Source organism: Chelmon rostratus, chromosome 6, assembly GCF_017976325.1.
Source record: "Chelmon rostratus isolate fCheRos1 chromosome 6, fCheRos1.pri, whole genome shotgun sequence".
Taxonomy (NCBI): domain Eukaryota; kingdom Metazoa; phylum Chordata; class Actinopteri; order Chaetodontiformes; family Chaetodontidae; genus Chelmon; species Chelmon rostratus.
In genome coordinates, this window is record NC_055663.1 from 21,297,763 (window position 1) to 21,320,118 (window position 22,356).

At 43.4% G+C, this 22,356-nt stretch overlaps 1 protein-coding gene across 1 annotated transcript in view; it reads right to left on the bottom strand.

Moving 5' to 3' along the window:
- The window catches only part of nell2a (neural EGFL like 2a), an 80,258-nt gene that overhangs the window by 19,706 nt on the left and 38,196 nt on the right, over nt 1-22,356 (bottom strand). The window contains exons 13-15 of the mRNA XM_041938684.1: nt 17,448-17,573; nt 7,053-7,175; nt 5,082-5,177 (exon numbers count right to left, since the gene is read on the bottom strand). Of these exons, the coding sequence (XP_041794618.1) occupies nt 5,082-5,177; nt 7,053-7,175; nt 17,448-17,573 (345 nt within the window). The remainder of the gene's footprint in view (nt 1-5,081; nt 5,178-7,052; nt 7,176-17,447; nt 17,574-22,356) is intronic.

The window sequence follows — 22,356 nt, forward strand, 5'->3', positions numbered from 1 at the left end:
ACTGGGGCATCCTTTCTTCTCTGCACGAATGTTACCAGAAAAAAAAATTTCTTGCAGCATAAACCCAAATAAAACAGAAAAAACAGAATGGAGTCACGGTCAAATGGCACAGCTGCAACCTGGTTGTTGATTTTACCACATTAGAGAAATTCAGTTACAGGTAAGTGATCAATCACACAAAGGAATGACGCGCTCATTCTATCCGGCATTCCAGCACTTGTCGGTAAAAAAAACCAAAAAAAAAACACCAGAGGCCTGAAAACACATATTAGGTCTAACTGTGAAACAACCTAATAGCTCCAGTAGCACGTTTTGATTCTGGCGTTCTCAAAGCCGAGGGAAGAAAATGGACGTCTATTTTACTAAAAAATAAACCTAATATTCCAGCATTTGCCCATCTCTCACCCAAACCATATAAGGAATTGCGCTAGCCTGGGGGGGGCAATATTGACTATGCGGCATGTTCGGGGCACACATTACATGGCTGGCCCTGCGCACATTTATATCCATGACTGAAGTGCATGTGCCCTGCCGCAGCTGTATCCTGCATAATTCATGATGTGTCAGAGTTCTCCACTAGCTGGTGTCTGTCTGTCAGCACTGTGTGTCCCCTGTCCCTCCCCATCCATTCCCCCTGAATGGTAATGACAAGTCACAAAGCGGGGGCACGCACACACAGACACACACATAGTCACAAATAGATCATAAAACAAGTAGAAAGACCAATAACACACATATGTGTACAATTACAAATTGTATTATTTCAGTATTGCACATGTGCACGCAGCACATGTGCAATACCGCAATCCAGAATGGGGAGGCAGGCAAGTAATACGCATACTATTAGCGTCTTCTTGTACGTAAATGTGTGTGTGTGCTTATGCTCATACAGTAGGTGTGCGTGTGTGTATCCGCACTGTCTTGAAGAGCCCCTGTTCGGTGTCTTATGACAGGCCGTCAGTCTGCCGCTGCTGCAGCAGAAGTGGTGGAGTCCCGGGGGAGGCCTCTAAAAGCTCACAGGGTTCTGGGGGTGGGGAGCCCAGACTTAGTGAAAGCTTTTCCATGTTCATCCACCCAGCTCTGCCTCTCCTCGTCCTGCAGCGCCGACTCCCCCGGCCTCATTCCGCATCCAAATGCAGAGAAAACTCAGTAACCCCGACCCTCTAACCAGCCATCCCTTTCCCTGCATTTCCCATTCCATCGCTGCATCTGTCAGTTTTTCCTGACATCTCTGTATCTTCCTTTCCACTTCACCTCCTCTCACCCCCCCAGTCGTTACCTCCCTCTCCTCTCCCTCCTCGAATTTTGCATCTGTCACTCTCCCCGTACATCTCCATCTTTTCTCCTCAAACTACCCCCCCGGCCCCTCCCCTCGTCAGAGAAGCATATCCAACAGTACATTAACCTCCATACATCTCTGTGAGCTTCTCCAGAAGACGCCTGTCTCACTGGGAGCTCCTGTCACACTGTGAGGAGACAGTAAGAAGGACCCCTCCTTTCATACTGAATGACTGGTGAAGTCTCTAAACAGTACCAGAGGTTTTAGCCCTGCAGCAGGGGGGCCCTGACGGTGGTCTGCACTATAAAAAAAAATTTTAAAAAGCACGAGGATGGTAGCTGTCACAAAGCTGACGCGGACAAGACTGGGAGGGAGTCAAATTGTGGGAGGAAGGAGAGAGATGGAAATGCGCGCTGAAGCAGCAGCCGTGGTGACAAAACATCTTGTCGCCCAAGGCACAAGGAGCGCGCGAGAGATTCGGCGCGCGTGTGAGCGCTTGTTTGTGTTTGCCTCCCCGAACCTCGAACTCTAATCAGCCTCACTGATGAGAGAGAGAAGAGAGGCGCCTAAAAACAGACTGATCCCTGAGCCACCAATCATCCGTCCCCCGATTCCTCTCATGGTGTGATTAAGAAACAGACAACTGTATTTAAGGAGAAAACTGTTCGCAATCAGCTGTTTTTCGGCCGCATTTAATGGAGAAAATAAGACATTAAAGGGTTTGTTCACCCAAATTACAGTTCAACATATTTTCTCACTCACTCCTAGTGGTATCTACCCATGCACCTCAATTTAATGGAGATTAATGGAAATTTATCTGTGATGCTCATGCTTTCTTGCCAAGCTTGACATGAGATGGATGCTGCTCAATTTGTTATGTATGAAGCTGAAGCCAGGAGACAGTTAGCTTAGCATAGCAAAAAGACTGGAAACAGGGGGAGCAGCAAGTCTGGCTCAGTTCAAAGATAAAATAACTGATCTAGACGCACCTCTAAAGCTTTTTTTGTGACTTCCTCTAACAACCAGACTTTAGGAAGTCAGAGCACCCAGTTAAGAAAGAGCTTGCTGTACTAAATTTGGCTTTTGCTAAGAATAAACAAAAAAGATAGAATGTGTTAATTAATTTAGTGTTTAGAAGTGTTAATGTGTTTATTTTTCAGCTAGCTGTTTCCACCTGTTCCCAGTCCATGTGCTAAGCTAAGCTAACTAGCTTAGCTTCATATTCGACGGACAGACATGAGAGTGGCATTGATCTTCTCATCTAACTCTTGGCAAGAAAGCAAATGAGTGTATTTCCCAAAACATGGAACTTTAACAGCAGTTTTCACTGGTTTTCACTGGAACTATTTCCTGAAGGAAACTCATCCCTATCAAAACTATTCTAAATTCTGATTCTTGAAACTGCTGTTGAATTTTTTGTTCATTATACCATGAAGTGATTTTGAACATCAACTTTTCAGGGATTTGAGACATTGTGGGACTACCACTATGCTCTGAGGTACGGAATCAACACATTTTTAGCACTTCAGCGGAATGAGCTGTGTTGCCTGGCGAGTGACCACAATAACAGGAAAGTCAATAGTGCAATCTATGGATACATATGAGTGGCATGAGGTTAAATAGATTATTTTTAAGGCAGTGAGCACCATGCGCAAAATTTTATTCACTGCATTAAATTGGGATGACGGCAGGAAGTGTCAAAAGCCTAGACAAATGAAAGCAAAACAATTTGCTTGGGTAAATACATTTATCTAATGCTTCTGTACGTTTTGTTAATTTCAAATGGAGAAATCAAATAGATAAAAAAAAACAAATGAGGAAGCGCTGGAGCTGACAGGAATGTAACACAACCGCTAGTGCCCCTGACACACAGATAGGCAATCGATTTCAACAAAAAAGTCAAGGCACATTGTTATGGTAAAGGTCAAACAAATCTATATGTACATGTGTCTCCATTTCTATTACCTGTGGCATCGTCTCCATTCATTATTGAGTACTGGTGTGATGAGGAAGCCGGACGTGACCAAAAATTCTCATGTGTGTGATTGCAGCTGTGGGCGTGTGCAAGTGCTTGACCCTGAAGAAGGCCAGCGTGTGGTCGATACGTGTTGGTCTTGTTTTTAATCATGTAGCCGCCATAATAAAGGCTTTTCAACTTTTGTGCTGTAACAAAGCAGCGCGCTTCGACTTTTCCGGGAATTCATTCCCTTTTTTTTGTGGACGTGGACATCCATTAATTAAGAATAAATACCTGCCCCAAACCTAACCTCGATATGATTGATCTGATGAAAATAAAAGTATGCGGGAGGAAAAAAAAGAACTTTACGTCAAAGAAACGTTTCCCACAAAACTTTACATTCATTTGTAGATCTCTGCTTTTGATATGCCGGGCGATGAATCGGATCACCTTGGACTGCTGCCGAGGATTTCTCCTTTGATGAACTATACTGCGACTGTTTTTTGATGCTCAGGACACACACAGGAGAGAGTAAGGTTAGAGAGGGAGACAAAAAGCGAAAGGCAGGGATCTAAAACACTATAGAAGGTAATGAAATGTGTGATTGCCTGGACTGTGCCATTACTAAGAGGTCCTCAGAACCTTCTCTGCTGCAAAATGGGGAGGAGGATAAGTCATTACGGTTAGGCCTGTTAACACATTCTCAGTAGGTCTACAACGCACACACACACACACACACACACACACACACACACACACACACACACTCTCCTTCCTCAGCATCTCTGAGCAGCACCGTGAGGAAATTCATTTACTTTAAGACGGGCAGTAAAAAGGACGCCTCGTAAAAAAAAAGGCCCTTTATGTGCAATCAATACCTGAACCAATGAGCAAGCAGAGAGGCTCAGTTTGCTTCACTCAAACACAAGCACACACACTGAGAGAACTGTCATGACTTGACTTTCTATTAGCTCGGCCGCTTGTCTCCTGAAGGACACTCCACGAAAGGTTGAAAGGGTTATGAGAAAGGTGTTGCTGCTATAGATTAGACATACCGTGCGTCTGGCACAAGCGCCGGGATTAGAGTCTTTCTTGGTTACCTTAAATCACCAGCGCTGCAGGGGAGAACACACTGGACGGGCTCCAAAGCACAGCGTCTTATCACAACATTGTTCCTGACGTTTTTCCATGTAAGAGAGCAAGTGCTGATATGGTCTTTGCTATAAACACAGGCTGACTTAATACTCGGTTAAGATATCACGCCCTATCGCATATTGTGCATCAGGAGTTTGTGCAGTTGTAATTTGGATGTGGCGCCTATGAGGGGGAATGTCATGCTGATTAATATGGGCTGTGATGTGGGGTAATTCCCATACTGCTGCAGCTGCAGTTCAAATCCTCCATCAGGCCAGCGGAACAGGTACAAGCTCATTATTCACCGCAGAGCCACACAGTCAGACGCATTCACGGACACACACGCGGCCACACACACACGCATGGCGAATACAGCCGAGCGTGCACGCTGGAAACATCTCAGCATTTACAGATCAGCTGTTTTGTAGGGGTCGGAGGAAAGAAAGCTCCACAAAGCGAGCATTTTTAAACAAGAGCCCGGATATGCCAAGATAACTAAAACAACAACTTTGATCTGAAGCACCGTTCTACGGGAATCTCCGCTCCTCTTTCCTCTTTTCCTGTTAGATCTGAGGAAAGTAAAGCACCCCCTCACTTTATGTCACCTCTGCTTCCTGTTTATCGTCCCTCCTCACACATGCAGGCAAAAGGCTTCTTGGAGCTATTTTCTGAGGAGAGAAACGTAGGAGTGGAACTAAAATGAACTCTCACCTGTCTCGCATCTCTTCCCAGTAAATCCTTGCTGGCAAACGCAGTTGTTAGGTGAGACGCAGGTTCCTCCATTCTGGCACAATCCGTCACACATAGCTAGAGGTAGACCAGAGGAGAAGAGCTATTACTCACTAAGATTAACGAGCATTAACTATGTAATTAGACCAGCAGCAGCATATGTATTTGCATACAGAATAAGAGCTAATTTGGTGATATGATTCATTACAGGCTCTCACGATATTATTCCGTATGATTAATGGATCTCACCAAGGTTAATTCAAAAAATGTCCATTATCCATGGGTAGGCTGTTAGTTAATGTGTCCCCAAAACACAGAGAAGTCATTGAAGTTGACAGAATGCAATGGAAATAAATGAAACATGCACACAAATCTGCATCCCAAGAATAAAGAAGCAAAACAAAAGAAGGGAGTCTAATTGTGCCACACAGCGCTTCAAACTGTGTTAAAGGGGGACTCCAACAATTTAGCCCAGCATTTAATTTTGATTTTAAGCTAAAAAAAGAGCCTTAAAAAAAAGAGAATAGGTTGTGCAACCGAAAGCATCTTTCATCAAACCCCCTCCCCCCTGCCCGCTCAAGCCAAAGCCCCATGACATCACAATGACATCATCAGGGTTATTTTTAGAGCTGAAATGATTAGTCAATTAACGGATTCGTTGATTGAAAGAAAAGTAATCTGCAGCTGTTTTGATGACTGATTCATTTTTGTTTTTCATTTACTTCTTCCTCTTTGTCTTATTCAATAGAAAATGAATAAATTTAAGTTTGGGCCTGCTGACTTGGGAAAAGAAGCAATTAGCATGAGCGTTTCTCACTATTTCCTACCATTTTTTAGACCTGACAATTAATGGAGAATTATCATTGTTTCAAGACGTGAGGTTTTTTAATCAAACTTCATAAAGCTCCTCCAGAGCCGCAGACGACATTATAAAACTGCTTTCAGAGGATGTGTAGACCTCCCTGTGCGAGCAAACTGATCCTCATGTGTAAAATCAGTGCAGGTTCCCCTTTAAATTGATTTCTAATCAAGAGATTGATTAACCAGGTAAGGTTGAGTCAATTTTCTAGTGGGAGCATAGATTACAAATAGAAGAGCAAACAGGGAGAAGCACACATTAAACCTGGGTCACAGGAGGCTTTGCAGTAGGTGCCTGTGAGCACCACAGCACACTTTTGCACTGAGAAACGGCTCATGACAAAGATCTTTAATTGGGAAAACTTGCATTGACATCCCTTGATTAGTGAGGTGAAATCTTTATTTTGCATGATTAATCTTTCAAAAAGCATTACAGCGCAATAATAATGAGGCTCAGCTGTTCTTTATGTGAAAGGTAAAGTAGTCCGTTATGTTTGGTTCAAAACTGAAATCATGAAGATATCGTCTGATAAAAATCAACTGCAGCGTACAGCCGTCTGTGAGGCAGAATTTAACTGTGTGTCTAGTGATAGAACGATTAACCGGCGGGCCGATTAATTGGACTGACATCTCACAATTCAGATTTTCAGGCTGCGATCCAGAGAACGATTAAACAAAAACAATGTCTGCAGACACATCAGAGACAATGCGCTTTCTTTACTTTCTAACATTTTTCCAGTAAATGATACATTAGCGCTCAATAAATGCTCATTGGGACAAAAAAACGCCCTGTTTTTCAGATATCCGTGTCGGCCATTGAAAAACTGTTGTGGTCACTAGTGTATAGAGTTATGTTGGCTATAGAAACGGGGATGTCTGATGTCTGAGAGAAAAAGACTGTTTGTTACGTGATTTAGGTGAGATTGAAGATGAAACTTTTATGCTCAGTATATGATAATTGTCTTTTATTTCTGACGAATGATTGTTTGCAATCTAATGTTAGATGTTTCACCACTGGGACAGCATTTCTGCTCTCTTGTATTGGCTTGTATGTGCACGACACACACACAAAAAAAGCAACACGGCAGTGCTTACCTTTGCAGACTGTCCCGTTGCCGGTGTAGCCCGGCTTACAGGAGCAGCTGTGGCCTCCGACCATGTTAAAGCAAAGGGCGTTCTCATCACAGTTGTGGAGCCCGCTGAGGCACTCGTCATGCTCTGAAGACAAAAAACACAGCAGACGTCACTGCAAACAAGCTCTTTAGGCTCATATACATTCATATCATATATCTTCTATATTAACCAAGTGGGGGAAAAAGCAGCAGTGACAATGCAGACAATGTCTTCCCTGCATCTGCAAATCAACACCGCTATCAGAGAAATAACACTTGATTAAAGCAAAGCAAATGTTTATTTTCCTTGTTGATATGAGGAATGTTGGCATCCAGCTGGTAATTTGTTTTACTTTCCATTAAGAAAAAGAGATTTGAGACTCAGTCTTGGATTAAATGACTTGATAGTTAGACAGCTGTGAGTCTACTAATAAGACATCAGTGACAAACAGCCGGCTGGAGGACGAGCCATTCCTCTACCTCCCATCATGCTCTGTCACATGAAACTGTTTCAGATGTTTTGCTGTAATTTGTTGTTCTTTCTTGGCACAATGTGAGGGACGAAACAGCCTTGGTGATGAATCTGAGTTTGATAACGAGTGGAAATAAACTCACTTCATTTGCACATACGTTCTGTACATGCACATTAATGAGGCGCAGCCTTGTGTTTTATTTTGCATTTATGAGCCACTGGCTGTTAGTCTGTGTGTTATAAATTGGCGCACTTGGCCGTTAAGTACCGAGAGAAATGTTTTCTGTAAGTTTCACACAAGCATTAACGAAATGCCCCCTCAGAGCCAGGACTCGCAAGCTCTCGTGGCTGCTGCTGTGGAGTTAGTGATATGGTTTGTTATGAATATCCCACTGACAAGCCTGACTAATGGCTACAACATACTGTGTCCAAATGGCGAACAAATCTCTTCCCCTCTGTATGGAGAGGAGACTGAGCTGGCAAAATAAAATGTAATAAAGGCCTGGAGAATAATCTGCAAACAGTGCAATGATACCACATGAAAAACACCATAAGGTCAGTGTTGAGTGAAGGAGAAGCTGTAAGAGCTGTAGTCTGACAAAAACAGGATGCAAAGTGTGACAAACTCTCGACACATACAGTAAAATCAATATTGAGTGAAGGATAAATATGAATTACTAAAGAAAAAAAATCGATATATTATATTTTGTGGTGAAAAACAATTAAAAATATGTTAATAGCACCGTAGAGTCGACCGTAGGCCTCTGCAGGCAAGGATTATAATACAGAATGTGGAATTATAACCATAAAATACAAGTTCATGTGTCTCCATAGAGCAATGTGTGTCTCTAACACAAGAACTCAAACAGTTTCATGTCTTCATTTTGTTGCAAACCAAATAACACCATTAAGGTGGATAAAACGTCATTTTCAAAGTGGTCTTCTTCCCACAATGCAGCTGTTATCTTGCGTTCTTTATAAGAAAAAGAGTCATCATACCTTTTAGTAAGGGGAACAGAATAAACAGTCCCCTTTAGAAATAAAATGCTGTAAATGAAATAATTTGAAGCTGCAGGGGGTGAAGTTTCCCTTTTTACGAGCAGATCAGATCCACATTTCAACTCAAGATTTTATTGTCAAGAAGCTGTGAGCTCGGCTAAATGGGGTTCGATGTCTGTGGAGGCTGAATCTGAACACCCCTGATTTTAAATTACATGTTTAGCCGTCATAAAGGCGCATGACATAAGCAATATTACACCAGACACCACAACTCTTAATGAATAACTCCCAGTTTTAGTCTGTTACCACTGGCTGGACTAAGTGCACTGCTGGGTATTAAACTGAGTCCTTGGCACTGTGCTGACTGACTGAACCTCTCTGGGCTTCTCCTCTGGGGCCTACATGTTTGTTTACATGGTGAGATGTTTGTATTGTTAATCCCTGCTGCAACCAGGGTGCTCTGACTGCAAAATCAATTGAAAATCTCATCTGATGCTGGCATGAGAGTTAAACTAAACAGTTCAAGAAATGTAGATCATTTAAGCCCCCTCCCCTGCTGCAGGAACATGCATTTTAATGCGCGCCCTTCATCTGCCCCTGAACACAAAGGCAGATCTTTATCCCTCCGAGACACACAAAGGGAGAATACTCGTCTATCGCATTTTGGAGATTCACATAAATATTGCTTTCTGATAAGCACTTGCTTACTGAGCACTACAGCAGCTGAAGTGCAGAAAACTTTATGGACTTGTTTTAACCTTCTGAAATCTTCTTCTCCTCGTTTAACAGCTCTTCATCCCGTCTTGACCCAAACGATGCAAAAAAAGACCAATCGGTCTTTTTGCCGGAGAGCTCTCTCTCTAACTTCACTGTTTGTGGAACATTCAGTAATTTAGCCAGACAACTTTTTTCAGTTTGTATTATCATGTGTTTATAGTGCAAAGAGAACTTACAGGCGGCTGAAAGGATAAGGAGTCAACTAAATCTCTTAGAAAAGGTTAAGACTTTTGGAAAACACAAACAAAAAGACGTCAGTGCTAATCTAGGGGCAACAGTTAGTAGTTATTTTGGTGCATTTCTGGGCCAGACCGCGGCTGACAGAGGGCGGGAATAAATTCATCCCTCTCAGCTGCTTCCTCTCACACATTTTGTTCAGACGCTAAGCAGATCTCACGAGCCTCGTGTGTAGCACCTACTCATGAGCATTTTCCCACGACTCGGGGCTTTTTAAATGAACGCAATTGTGACAGACAGTGAGGCGCGAGGAGTGAAGGATGGCACCTGAAGAGTGAGAGGATCGGGAACGTGAACGCTTGTTGCAGGAGACCTGAGCCGCATCATCCATTTCCCCGCCATCACCCAATCCATTATATCTCCTGAACAGACCGTGGGCTCATCCAAATTGAAAGTGACATTGTGATGAGCTCCTCCATCGAGGGCATGATGTATGTGTGCATGTGTGTGTGAGATGGATTGAAGGACACTTAGGAGGGCCGGCTGCTCTGCTCTTGTTGCTGCATCACACACACACACACCTGCTGTTGGGCAGAATTAAAGTCTGCTCACAGGCATATAAAAACAGTAATAGGGGCACAGGAGAGATGAAAGGGAGAGTAAGGTGGGTTTTTTTCTCCCAAGGTCACATCTGCCAGAGCAGCAAACAGCCAGCCGTCAGTCTGAACAGACAGCAGAGCCACCAGGTGCTGTGTGTGAGTGTGTGTGTGTGTGTGTGTGTGTGTGTGTGTGTGTGTGTGTGTGTGTGTGTGCGCAGGGTGTGGATTATCATCATGACCCTTGAGTTAAGTATTGGTTACTTGTAATTTTGGTTATTTAGGAATTTAGGCTCATTACACTGCTGCACTCAGTGTAAGCGACTCTAAATTTAATCGGTAAATCTCTACAGTGTGTGTGTGTGTGTGTGTCCTGTGTGTGTGTGTGTGTGCGTGCATGTGCGTGTGCGTGTGTGTGAGAGAGAGAGAGAGACAGAGAGAGGTATTTCCTCGCTGACTGCTGCTGCTCAGGCTGCAGACAGATAAACAATCAATTATGTACAGCCTGTCACCAGGGATCTCTCTCAAGCTGGCCCGTTTCTCCTCCTGCTTGACTCCCTCCACCTTCTGCCAAAACAACACCAGCCTCAGTGAGGTCTGACCTCAGGCCGCTCTCCTCAGAACACTGTAGCCTCGACTTTAACTTCACAATTACAGGCCTGAAAGCAAGACGATCGGCCGAGACGCATGTCAGGGAAAAACTGCATTTATCTGCGAGGATGACAAAACAAAACCACAAAAGAGTCAATAGTTGCACACTGCAGTGCAGGAAAAGCTGATTTATTTCGACAAATGTCGTCTTCTGTTTACTTAAAGTCAGTATAAATGGTCTCATTATACTTTTAATGCACACTGTACTGTAGATGCATTTCCTTGAGGCATAAAATGTGCATTTGACAGCGTTGTAACACCAACAAATGATTACATTGGACTGAACTGAAGTTTTGCTTTGTGGACCAAAAGTTGGATTTCATGGGAAATTCTTGCATCGATTTACTGGACAAACAGGAGGAATGTCATTGTTCTTCCAGCACAACCACCAGGGCAATAGGAGAACACAAACGGCTTTGGACTAATATCTTATTTAGACCTGCAATAACAGTTTTTTTAGTTGTTAGCAAGCAGCTGCTTATTGTCACATCCAGCAGTTAAAAAGCAACATCATCATTCATTTGGAGGCCTGTTTCTGGCCACCTGATGAATCTAAATCCAACATTCAATCTCCTTCTCGCTCTGTTTTTGAAGGGTATATGCGGCTCTTAGCTGCTAAATACTCCACCAGCTAATCATTTCTGTGTGTTAGGTGCCAGGCATGCAGTGTACAAATGGTTTTCAGAGGGGTTTTTGTGAATAAGAGCTGCCTGCTCTGTCTGAAGATGACGCTATGAGAGACGTGAGAGGGAACCAAAACAGCAAATCTTAGAGCCAGACAGTTAAACCAGGAACCTTATTCAGGTAATATTTCTCTGTTGGTTCATAACCAAGAGCGACGCCGCTCACATTGTTATTCGATAGATTGTTTTTGTAAAAATATCGATTGCTGATGCTTTAAAAGTTTCATCAAAACAAAAGAGAGCCTTTGTCCAAATCCTCACTATGACAAAAAGCAATGGAGGCCATCAATTGGAGATCCATCCTAGAAACAAACTGTAAAAAACAGAGTAATTATTCAAAGGTATTGGATACTATGAGATCAATAAGACACTTAAAGGCTCCCTGTGGAGTTGAGGACCACTAGTAGCACTATGGCGCATTGCTGCACCAGCAGGAGGAAGCACATGCATGCAGAGATTACCAGGCGACGTGATTTGCAGTCCGGCCGCTGGTTTCACCGTGTGTGACTGACAGATGGTGGCAGCAACAGACCGAGAAATTTAGCAACGTGCCAACAAAGTTAAGAAAGATGAAAACTGAAGCTAGCAAACACGGATATAAATATATATGAATAAGAAAATTTATAACATATTTGCTAGACCTTAATGATACACACAATGTGTTTTGGTGAGAAACACTAAAAGTCAACATAACTTTTGTTGGTTTAAATAAAACTCCACAGGCACCTTTAAAATGCTACATACATAGCACCATTAGCTTCCCTGATCAGCAGCAATTAAAGTCCTGTAAGTGCCTGTTTGATTTAAGCAGACTTCGTGGATTCCACAGAAAAACAGGCAAAAACTGTTTATCCAAATCCCCCCAGCTGCCAGACCCTTTGAGCCATCAGGCTGAAAGTCATCTTATCTGATCTCTGTTGTTGTCAAACCCCCTGCTCCACCTTTGGCCCCTGTCCATCCCTTCCTGCCCTTCTCCGCCCAGCCCTCCCTCCGTTTCCCTGCCTCAAGGGCCCCGGGTCTGGTTATCACAGGATTAGAACAAGGACACGCACCCTGCATACACACCTCCGGCACAAGTGCGCGCATGCACATGTACACCTAGCGCACACGCACACCTGAGGACAGCCTACTTTAATAACATTCAAAGGGAGAGCACAGCCAATCCGCTACCTTTCATGGATTAGCTGCTAATCTCACAGAGCGAGGAGCACCTCGGGCACTTTGGGGAAAAGATGAAGAGCAGAGGGGAAGAAAGACGAGGAATCTTGACCTTCAAGATCAAGGATAAAGTGCTAGTCAAAGAAAGGGGCAAAAGAAAGTTTTCTGCTGAAGGCTCCACTGGATACGGAGCCTGCGCTGTGTCAGGACATTGGGTTGTACATATTTCATTTAAACAAGTACATGAAACCCGCATGTTCCAGTCTAACACCAGCTGGGATCTGAACCTGCGACCTCCCTCGCTGCAGGTGGTCTTGATGTAAAATACAGATTTCTGTCTGAGCTTCCTGACCCCCTGACAGGCTGAGGAGGAATACAGCCAGGGATCCATGCTGCTTCGTCCAGGCTTAAATCTGCGGATCAGTCCTTTAATCCACTATTCTGCACATAAACACTGAGCCATGAAATGAACTAAAGTCAACTTAATCCTCTTTACTAGCCAGACTGGTTCACGTACGATGCTGTAATGCATGTGGAAATATGGCTATCAATACCGGGACATTGCTTCTGCTGAGTTTGCAATTCATTAATTGGTGAAAGCCATTGAGGATGATAAAGACGCTCGTATATCATGCGAATGTACAATGTCAATAGGTACTGAAAGGGGGGGGTAGTTTAATGTTTCCTTCCACAGCTGTAATATTTCTTCTGTGGGGAACTTAGAGGAATCAACACTCCCTTTGGACTCTTTTGAAGCAGAAGCAGATGTTCAATCGCTATTAATACGCAGTAGATTCTTGCTGCTACTATCTTTACACCTTCATAATTTTACTGTCACTTACTGCCACCAGGGGCAAAGAGGTGACACTAAACTCAACATATCAACACGTAGACGCAGCGGCACCCTGCTGTGTTTTCCAGCGTTCATTAATTTCCTCATTTGAGGACCCTGAATGTTACTGTTGACACCTAATTCCGCCACAATTCATCTTTGTAATATTGGAGGTGAGATGTTGCCTGTAGTTGTGATTGTGCTCAGTATCATGCGCTCTCTGATGGTGGATGTGTGGGAGCTGATAGTCCAATAACTCAGTGGGGAGATTACGACGGTAATTTGACTGAAGCAGGGAAAAAGTCATTACATCAAGCCTCTGTATAAGCCTTGGTTTAATCACACAAATTGACTTTTATACGGCGACGCATAGCTGTGTATTCCACTACAGCGACTTGAAGGCATTTTAATAGGAAACTACATAAAATATAGAGACACAATTTAATCCACTGGGTTTGAGGGTATTAATCTTCACTGTGAATCTGGGGAATGAGCACACAGTGGAAGAAAGACAAATGAGTAAAACAATAAAACTTGCCCGCAGCACAGAAGATTAAAGAAAACATGGTGAGGGAAATCACATAAGGTACAGTGGCTGTCTAAAGATAATGTGGAAAAAGACTGAGTAAGCAAGGACGTTTCTTTCGTCACAAGAGCACAAGAAAAGAGATGAATGTGCATTTGTTACGAAACTAAAAAAAAACTGTTCCTCAGTCTCATTTCTAAGTTGTTTATGTCTTGCAGAAGCCCGTTCATAAAAAGACACAAAGTCACAAATCCTTAACTTTGCTCTATTTTTTCCTGATTTCCATTGACAGGGGAAGAGAGGACCTCTACAGGGGGCCCAGATGGAGCAGGAAATGGGCGTTTTCACCGGGTGCTCCTTGTGCTGCAGAGTCTTATGGCTTTAATTCAAACTCCAATGGCACGGCAGGAAGGCTGCGGGCCTAAATCCTCCGGCGCACACCAGCGCAGGCGGCAGCCAGCCCCTTCACTCTGCTGCTGCTGAGTTAGTTTGCATTGGTGCAAATTGCTTTTTTAATTACCGACACTGAGAAAATGCTGCATGTCGCCTCCTCTGCCAAGACGATGCACACAGGGAGCTACTTAGCATCGTGTTTCACGAGTTGCAAACAACTGCAAAAGGAATGAGGCAGATCTGCCACTCATCACTGACGACCGACATTGTGTTATTCCAGATGAAGGACAGAGACGTTACATTATGGAGGGATTACTGACTCAGATTTGTTTCATGGATTTTACTCCATGTGTGGTCCTGCATTTATAACAAAAGCAATAACTTTGAATTGACACTTTTCTACAGGTGACTTGACAATACACCTCACAAAGTCTGCAGCATCCATTTCCCCAGGCATTAAAGCACATTTCCAACACAGCAGAGTTTGTCGAGTAAATCCTGACATCTGATTTTACACAGATGACACTGCCTGCTTTCAGGTTTGCTCTAATTAAACTCCTGTGCAAACATTTGTTTTTGTTCACACATTTGCTTCAGTATTTGGATTAGATTTGGGAGACTGGGTCCGGATGACACGATAAAAGAAATCATTCATATTTCTTTCACCCATTAGTCATATTAGTTGATATCAACATATATCCAGATATAAATTAGATCAACATTTCTGTTGGACTTGAAGATTAAGGTGAGGAGTCCTGATAGCCAAATTAATGTAATTGTAGTAAAAATAACTGCAGCCTCCACAGGGCCGCCTTTGTTGCATGTGGTCCTTCTCTATCCCTTTGTTTCCTGCCCATCACAGGTAAAAATGACAAACAAATAAAGAAAAGAAAGAGAAAATCCTGAATCCCAACCGATGGTCTGACGAGTGCAAGTTGAAAAATTCATAAAGACTTACATTTTATCTGATGATGTGAAGTCATGAAGTGAGAGCAAGTGCAGGCACACAGTTTTTCAGCCAACACACCTGTTGACTTTGAGAGAACGTTATAGAAAATGATTCCCTCAAGATTCTGGCTGAATTAACAATATACATAATTGGGGCCCTCCTCTGGTGTAGGATTTAAGACTATGGGCTAAGGCTCCAAACCACCCTAGGACCTTTGTTTCAGCTCTCTTCCTTATTTCCTGTCATCTCTCCACTATCGCCACCTGATGTCATGTGATCTCAGTGATATGTGGTCTTTACGTTTGAGGTTGTTGTGACGGTCTGACATCTACGATGCTAAAGCAATAGCATGTGGCATGTTTGGCTAAGTCAACCAACTGCTGTGCCTATTTTGGGAAGCAGGCTGTCTGTTCCTAAAGCGCTGCCATATGATTGCTTAGAAACTGCATTGTTGCTGACAGAATATTGAAGTTACTAATTTACTCATTATCTACAAAATGTTCCCAGTGCAGCATTCACATCGCCCAGCCAATAAACGTTGCTTTTACAGTTCGTTGTGGCCAAATGCAAACGTGGCCGCCTTGTTTAATAAAATCAATCAATTACAACTAGAGTTTTTTCTTTTTTTTTTTTGTCCACTCCCAGTCTGATCGGTCAGGATGATGTAACATGGATCCTGTCTCTCATACGTATTAAAATTTGTCTTATCTACTATAACCTGAAGACAAACTGTGGTGGAAGAGGCTTTTATGAGAGAGACGGGCAACCGCAATCACCCACAACACAGACAGAGAACAAAGACTGTGAACCGTCCGCGCAATCTTTTTAGATTGATTTGGTTTGCTTTTGAAATTGACTTTGATTTCAACTTTGATCAGGAACAAATGGGTCTGCCGCCTCCACTCACAGTCTCTCTGTTTCTCAGGTTCTCAGTGGCTTTCTTCCTCCTTATCACACACACACACACACACACACGTACAGAGTACATTCACACACCAGACGAAGACTATACACACACGCACGCACGCACGCACGCACGCACACAAGCCAGAAAGTCCACAGACACTTTGACATTTGCAAATAGGCCTGACATCATTTTGTTTTTCAAAGTTTTCAAAGGATAAATGTCTTCACACAAACTATGTAAATCTTTTAGAAAGCTCACATCAAATATTTCGGATAACGAACAACAGCCATGTCCCACAATATAACAGAGTTTAGAGAATCATATGAATGCTTTCTTATACAATAAATATGTGTAATCGTGGAGTTTTGGCAAATCTAAAGTTTTAACAAAGCAGGGAGGCAGACGTGCTTTGTAACGCTCACAGCGCAAACGGCGATCCAAAATTGATTCGACACGTTCGCTCAGAGTTCAATCTTTTCTCTGCAGCCAGCTTGAGCTGAATCATAAAGTAGTAAGGCTGGTATTGATTTCTGCGTGTGTGTTTTATTCTAATGTGGTGCTAGTAATCACAGCAAAACCAATAAGAGCAAATCAAACTGAGACATTAATCCCTTCGCATATTAAATGAACAGACCGTGCACAATTGCAGGGTGACAGATTCACAGACCAGCGTGTCAAACCAGGCGCCGTCTGGAATATGACTAATACAAAAAACAGGGAGGAGGTGTAGCACATGGCTGAGGTTTACAGTGTGTTTTACAGGTGTTGTATGGTAACTGGGTCTCTCTGTTTTAACGTGATTTTATATGACAAAGCTACTTGAATCTGTCTCACGCTGCACTCTGACACTGATAGCTCACTACGTTTACGTCTGAATGTCTGGCTGCCTCGTCCTCTCTCTGCCTCTGGAAGTCGATGCCTCTCTAGGCTGCACAATTCATCATGATGAAATCAAATACCATCTTTCAGTGAATGACTAAAGATGCTAATTAAATCACTTCTAACTGGCAATAACTTACTGTAGATATACTGTATGAAATGCTTCTCCTATCCTCGTCTCGAAGCTCTCCACGCCTGCATGTCTCTCCTCGTCTGCACCCCCATACGACAACAAAACATCCTCCTTATTCGCGCAAGTTCGAGCCTGCTAACAGCCTCGACACAAAATGGTTGCCCCGGAAGCTGAAGCTCACGAAGCCAGAATAAAAGCCCACTCCACTTGATTCCAGCCTGTCAAAGGGCCAGCGGAGGAACTCACCTGTGCAGGAGTAGTCATCGATCCTGATGTAGCCCGTGTGGCAGATGCACATGAAGGAGCCAGGGGTGTTAACGCACATGGTGTTCTCCCTGCAGTAGTGCTTCCCTTCAGCGCACTCATCAATATCTGAAGAGAAGGGAGCGAGAAGCAGAGCCGGGTTACACGTGGATTGCTGTCAACTGAATGCAAATGTTCTTAACAAAAACATTTCCTGATGTAATCTTTCCCGTTAAAAGGTCAGTATATGATTGATTATGTCATAGATATTAACAGGTCGCAACATACAAATCAGCACAACATCTGTCGGCAGACCCTCTTGTGGTGCAGATCAAACAATATTTTGATCAGGAATCTGCACTGAAAGGTCAAGCCTCAGACCTCAAGTTCAAGCTTCACTATCTATTTTGATCCTCTCTTTATTTTTAAAACCTCTTTAGCTGAGTGGCATTCAAAAAAATTCATATGTTAAGTTTGAAGTGTTTAGATTTAGATTAGACATTGTCCACAACATTTTAGCCACAAAATGTTTTCTCAACTATGTAGCAAATCATCTACATCATCTACTGTATAATGCTTCCTAGTTTATGAAAGAGTGCTGCGATAAGAAACAACCAATAAGAGGCTTAAGTTAATTGTATGTCCAGAAACGACCTATAATTACCATAATCAATACAATATTCTGATGTGCAGTCACAAACGTTAACCTTATTTACCATATCTGTTGATGCACACATACGTCAGCTCACCTTCTCATTATACAAGTAAATTAGCTGACTGAGCTGTCGTGTTGTCTCCTCCTACAAAGTCGGTGTTAATGTTTAGGAGCTTCCTGAATTAATCGGCGATGCTGGAGCGAGCCATAATTGGCTTTCATTAATTTCTAATTAGGGATAAGATGACATTAGCATGTAGTCACTGCTGATTTCTGCTGAAAAACGATCCAGCTTTTGTCTTACAAGAAAATCTGTCTGTCTGTTCCCTGCAGGATGACACAAAGCCGTCTCTGATGTGACGTCCCTATCAGCGCGATGACGCCATTTTTTGCCCCAAACTGCTACAAATCACTGATAAATAAATCATCTCCTGCATTACTCTGTGGCCTATTTTGGGTGTTTCCCCCATACTGGGAACCACCTTGTGCAGTTTGCCCTAGTTGGTTCTTGCTACTGAAGGTTCCTAAAGGCTTCGACACGGCCAGTGGGAAAGGGCTATTTGTCTTCATCAGAGGTAGACAGAGGTCGAAACGCAGAGGGTCCTTGAGAGGTGGGCGCTGAAGCACTTAGGGTTGCACCACTCGATTTTCAATCTATTCAAAGTAAAGCTCTCCGCATAGTGGCTTAGCCGCTCTTCTCCAGACCACTACGGGTGATTCAGTTCATCTGTGTGCTTGAGCATACTTTAAATCTTATATGCTGTAAATAAATACTGCAGAGTGAGAATTAGGCCGCAGCTCTGCAATCAAACACAGGTGTTTCTAATTAGTCTGGCTGATTAAACCTCTGCTCAGCTGGGCAGAGACATGCTGAGACTCACATGAGCTCAGGTGAGTCCAAACTTAATCTATAAACAACATTAATAACGATGCACGCTGTCCCATCTTAAGAAAAGGTGTAAAGGGAGAGCGAAGTAGATTCAGCACAGTCTGTACATATGCTATCCACACAGGCTTGATGGAGATCATAAAGACTTCATGTCAGCATAATGACCCTCTAACCACTTGGCTTAAATCCCTAAAGACGCACATTGTCTCATTTTGTCAGGTGCACAGGAGAGTGATGGATATGCATGGTCTGTGCTACCTCAGAAGAGGCAATATAGCGAAAACACATGTGCATGTGTGTCATACGAGTTGAAGCCCTTTAATGGTGCTCTAACTGTATACACTGAATTTCTGAAGTGCTTGTATACAGTATTTCATATCAAACCCCCTACACAGCCATGTTAAACCCACACAGGTGTTTCCAGATTTCAGGTCTGTGTGGCTGAGCACAGACCAGGCATCTCCATCACGCTCCCACCTAAAGTAGGAAAACATATGTTTCCAGGTTTTTTCCCCCCTGCTTTCCCTGCATTAGTAACATATCTTCATCATTAGAATTGGTAGGTTACGTTAAGCTTGGTGTCCTCAAATAGCATAGCTCCACTTGAGCTCCTGAGCACAGGTCTTATTAGCCAGACCACCTGAATAGAGCACAGCTCTATTCAGCTTTGATCCTCTTGTAGCTTAGCTTCGACTGTAGGATCTAAGTCTCACTGCTCCGCCATTTATAAAATCTCAGGTGGTTGCTCCCAGCGAACGAGCTCAGATAAACAGCGTGCACCCTACCAGCCTAACATGAAACAGCAGAAAGAGGAAGGAAATAAATGGTGGTGAAGAAAGTCTGGACTCTTCTGGAATTAGTGAACTAAACAATAGCTAAAACACAACTGAAAGGGCATCAGGTGGCCAGAAATCTGACTGCAATGGGGATTATTAGACTGAATTGTTGTTTCATTTCATTCAGCCTGACATTGTGTTCATGTCAGCTGATTTGTTAATCAATCAGTCGAGAGTGATAGTCCAGCAATATGGAAGCTGCAGTCCTGCTTGCTAGGAGCAGTTAAAGGTGGGGTGAGTCCTTCTGGAGAAACACTGATATTCGCTGATATATCTCCTCCGCCTCCACTTATCTGTTTTTTGTACACAGCACTGGCTCCACAAATGGGAAACAAATGAAAGTGGCCAGGACCGAGTCGCACAACACTATCATAGCCAATCAGCAACCGGTGGCGTTCGTGCTCGCGCACAGGACGAGGTGAAGGGGAGGAGTTGTGCGGGGGAGCCAGAGGAACCCCACCTTTAATGCTCGTTAAGAATTATGTTGCTTTAAGCGTTGTCATTTATGCATGTTGACTTCTTTGTCAGCGGGCAACTGATTGCTAACATGTTAGCATAGCAGCGAAGAATCAGGGCTGTGCTTCTGCATATTTATTTTGAAGGGTTTTGACGCCCAAGTAATTAAAACTCGGTTAGTGCAGCTTTAAGAATATGATTTATTAGATTGTCCTTTGTATTTCCTTCTCATTCTCATGATTCCATATTTAGATCCATATTAGCTGTTGCCTTAGCAACAGCTATTCCTGGGTTCTAAACTGCATGCCAAACCATCAGACAGAAGATGCACAACACTGCCAGGGTAAACAAAATAATCTTGATAATGTGATGCAACCAAACGCAATTCGATGCAAATACAAGTTGAACCGAACAAACCCGGCTGTGTATTATGCTCCAGGGCCGTGTTCCTGTTGATGGTACAGGTCAAACGTAGGCCCTTTTTGAGAGACGAGCTCCGTAGTCCTTGACATTACCAATTTATTATTCATTCACTGTATTCAGTGAAGTCTGTTAGAGCACAAGAGGACATTCACCCCTGGATACGTTTTGTGCCAGGTCCTTTTGCGAAGAGCACTTGAAATTGAATTTCAATAGATTTGCATTGGCATTCACTCGGCTTGCATGTCCTTGGGTGGAGCACCGCCCACCAACCTGCAAACTAAGAGCTCAGCACCTGCCTACAACTGTGGCATTCACATTTCCGTGGTCTTCTTCCTTTCACAGTTTCATCAATACTTGCTGCCTCCAGCTATTCAAAAGCTTCACGGATAAATGAAGCAGACAGACAATCGTCGATCAGCTATGAAAGTACATGTGTCCTTCACTAAATGAATGGAGGCTAATTAAACCCTGTGACTCGCTTTGAGAGAGGGAGAGAAACAGAGATGTAGAGAGTGTGGGGAGAAAATGGGAAGCAGAGGAAGGGCAGACAGCAGGGCAGGTAAGGAGGAGGACCAAATTAAAGACAAAGACGAGCTATACTGTAGAGCTAGACAAAAAAGGGGGAGATGAGACAGGCGGGGAGAGGGTGAATGACTGAGATAGTGAAGTGAGAGAGGTACAGACGGAGGACATCGGGAGGTGGGGAGAAAAGGGCGGGCAAAGTAGTGGATTAAACATAGAAAGATGAAGCATGGGAAAGAGCTAGTGTGAAGTAAAAGTGTTGAAAAGTGTGGAGCGTGTGTGAGGGAACAATTGCGATAGCAGGAGAAAGAGATTTAGATGGCAGAGGAACAGAAGTGGAGAGAAAGCAGCGAAAGCTATTAACTGTCACTGAAGAGACAGAAAGTAAGAGAACAAATTCGCTCTGTCCGCAATCACAATGGTAACCTTGAGCGGAGGTCTTAGGTGACAGCTTTTCCCGCATTCTGATTGGCCATCCGTGGCGCAGCTTTGATTTAGAGCCTATTAACTGCAAGACACCATCCATCCTGCCCCCGGTGACAGCAGTTACGTTTGCTAAAACAATATGTTAGGAGGTGAGATGATGGGGGGCACCGCACGGACGCGTGGGGGGGAGCGACCATCTCCATCTCCATTAACGCACTCCATTTTCTTGATTGGCCTGTCACATGGACACACGTGATGCGCCGAGCGAAGAAGGCTGGCCAAGAGTCAGCAGCGGCTTTTATCGCTGAATGGAGTGCTCGGGGTCAATCTTTTTCCACGCCATGATGGATGGATAGAAAGAGTTTCTTTTTCTTTTTTTTTCACCTTTGTGCATTCCTGCATAAAGACTGAATTAATCACAGTCGTACCTTAGGAGGGTGGGTAAATTTGCATTATTATGACAAAAACATGGTATGCATAAATGAGGGAGGTCTTTTATTCCCTGCTGTCAGACATAAATCATAGCATATCATCACACTGGCATTCGTGATGATCCAAATTACTAGAAATCCCGCACTTCACCATGACCTTTCTCAGCAGTATGACTCCAGTGCAGTTCACCCCTAGTGAGTCTAGCGATGCAATATTTTTGTTTTTTTACCGTCTTCTAATCTTGTCCTAATCCTGTGCAAATGTGATGTAGCA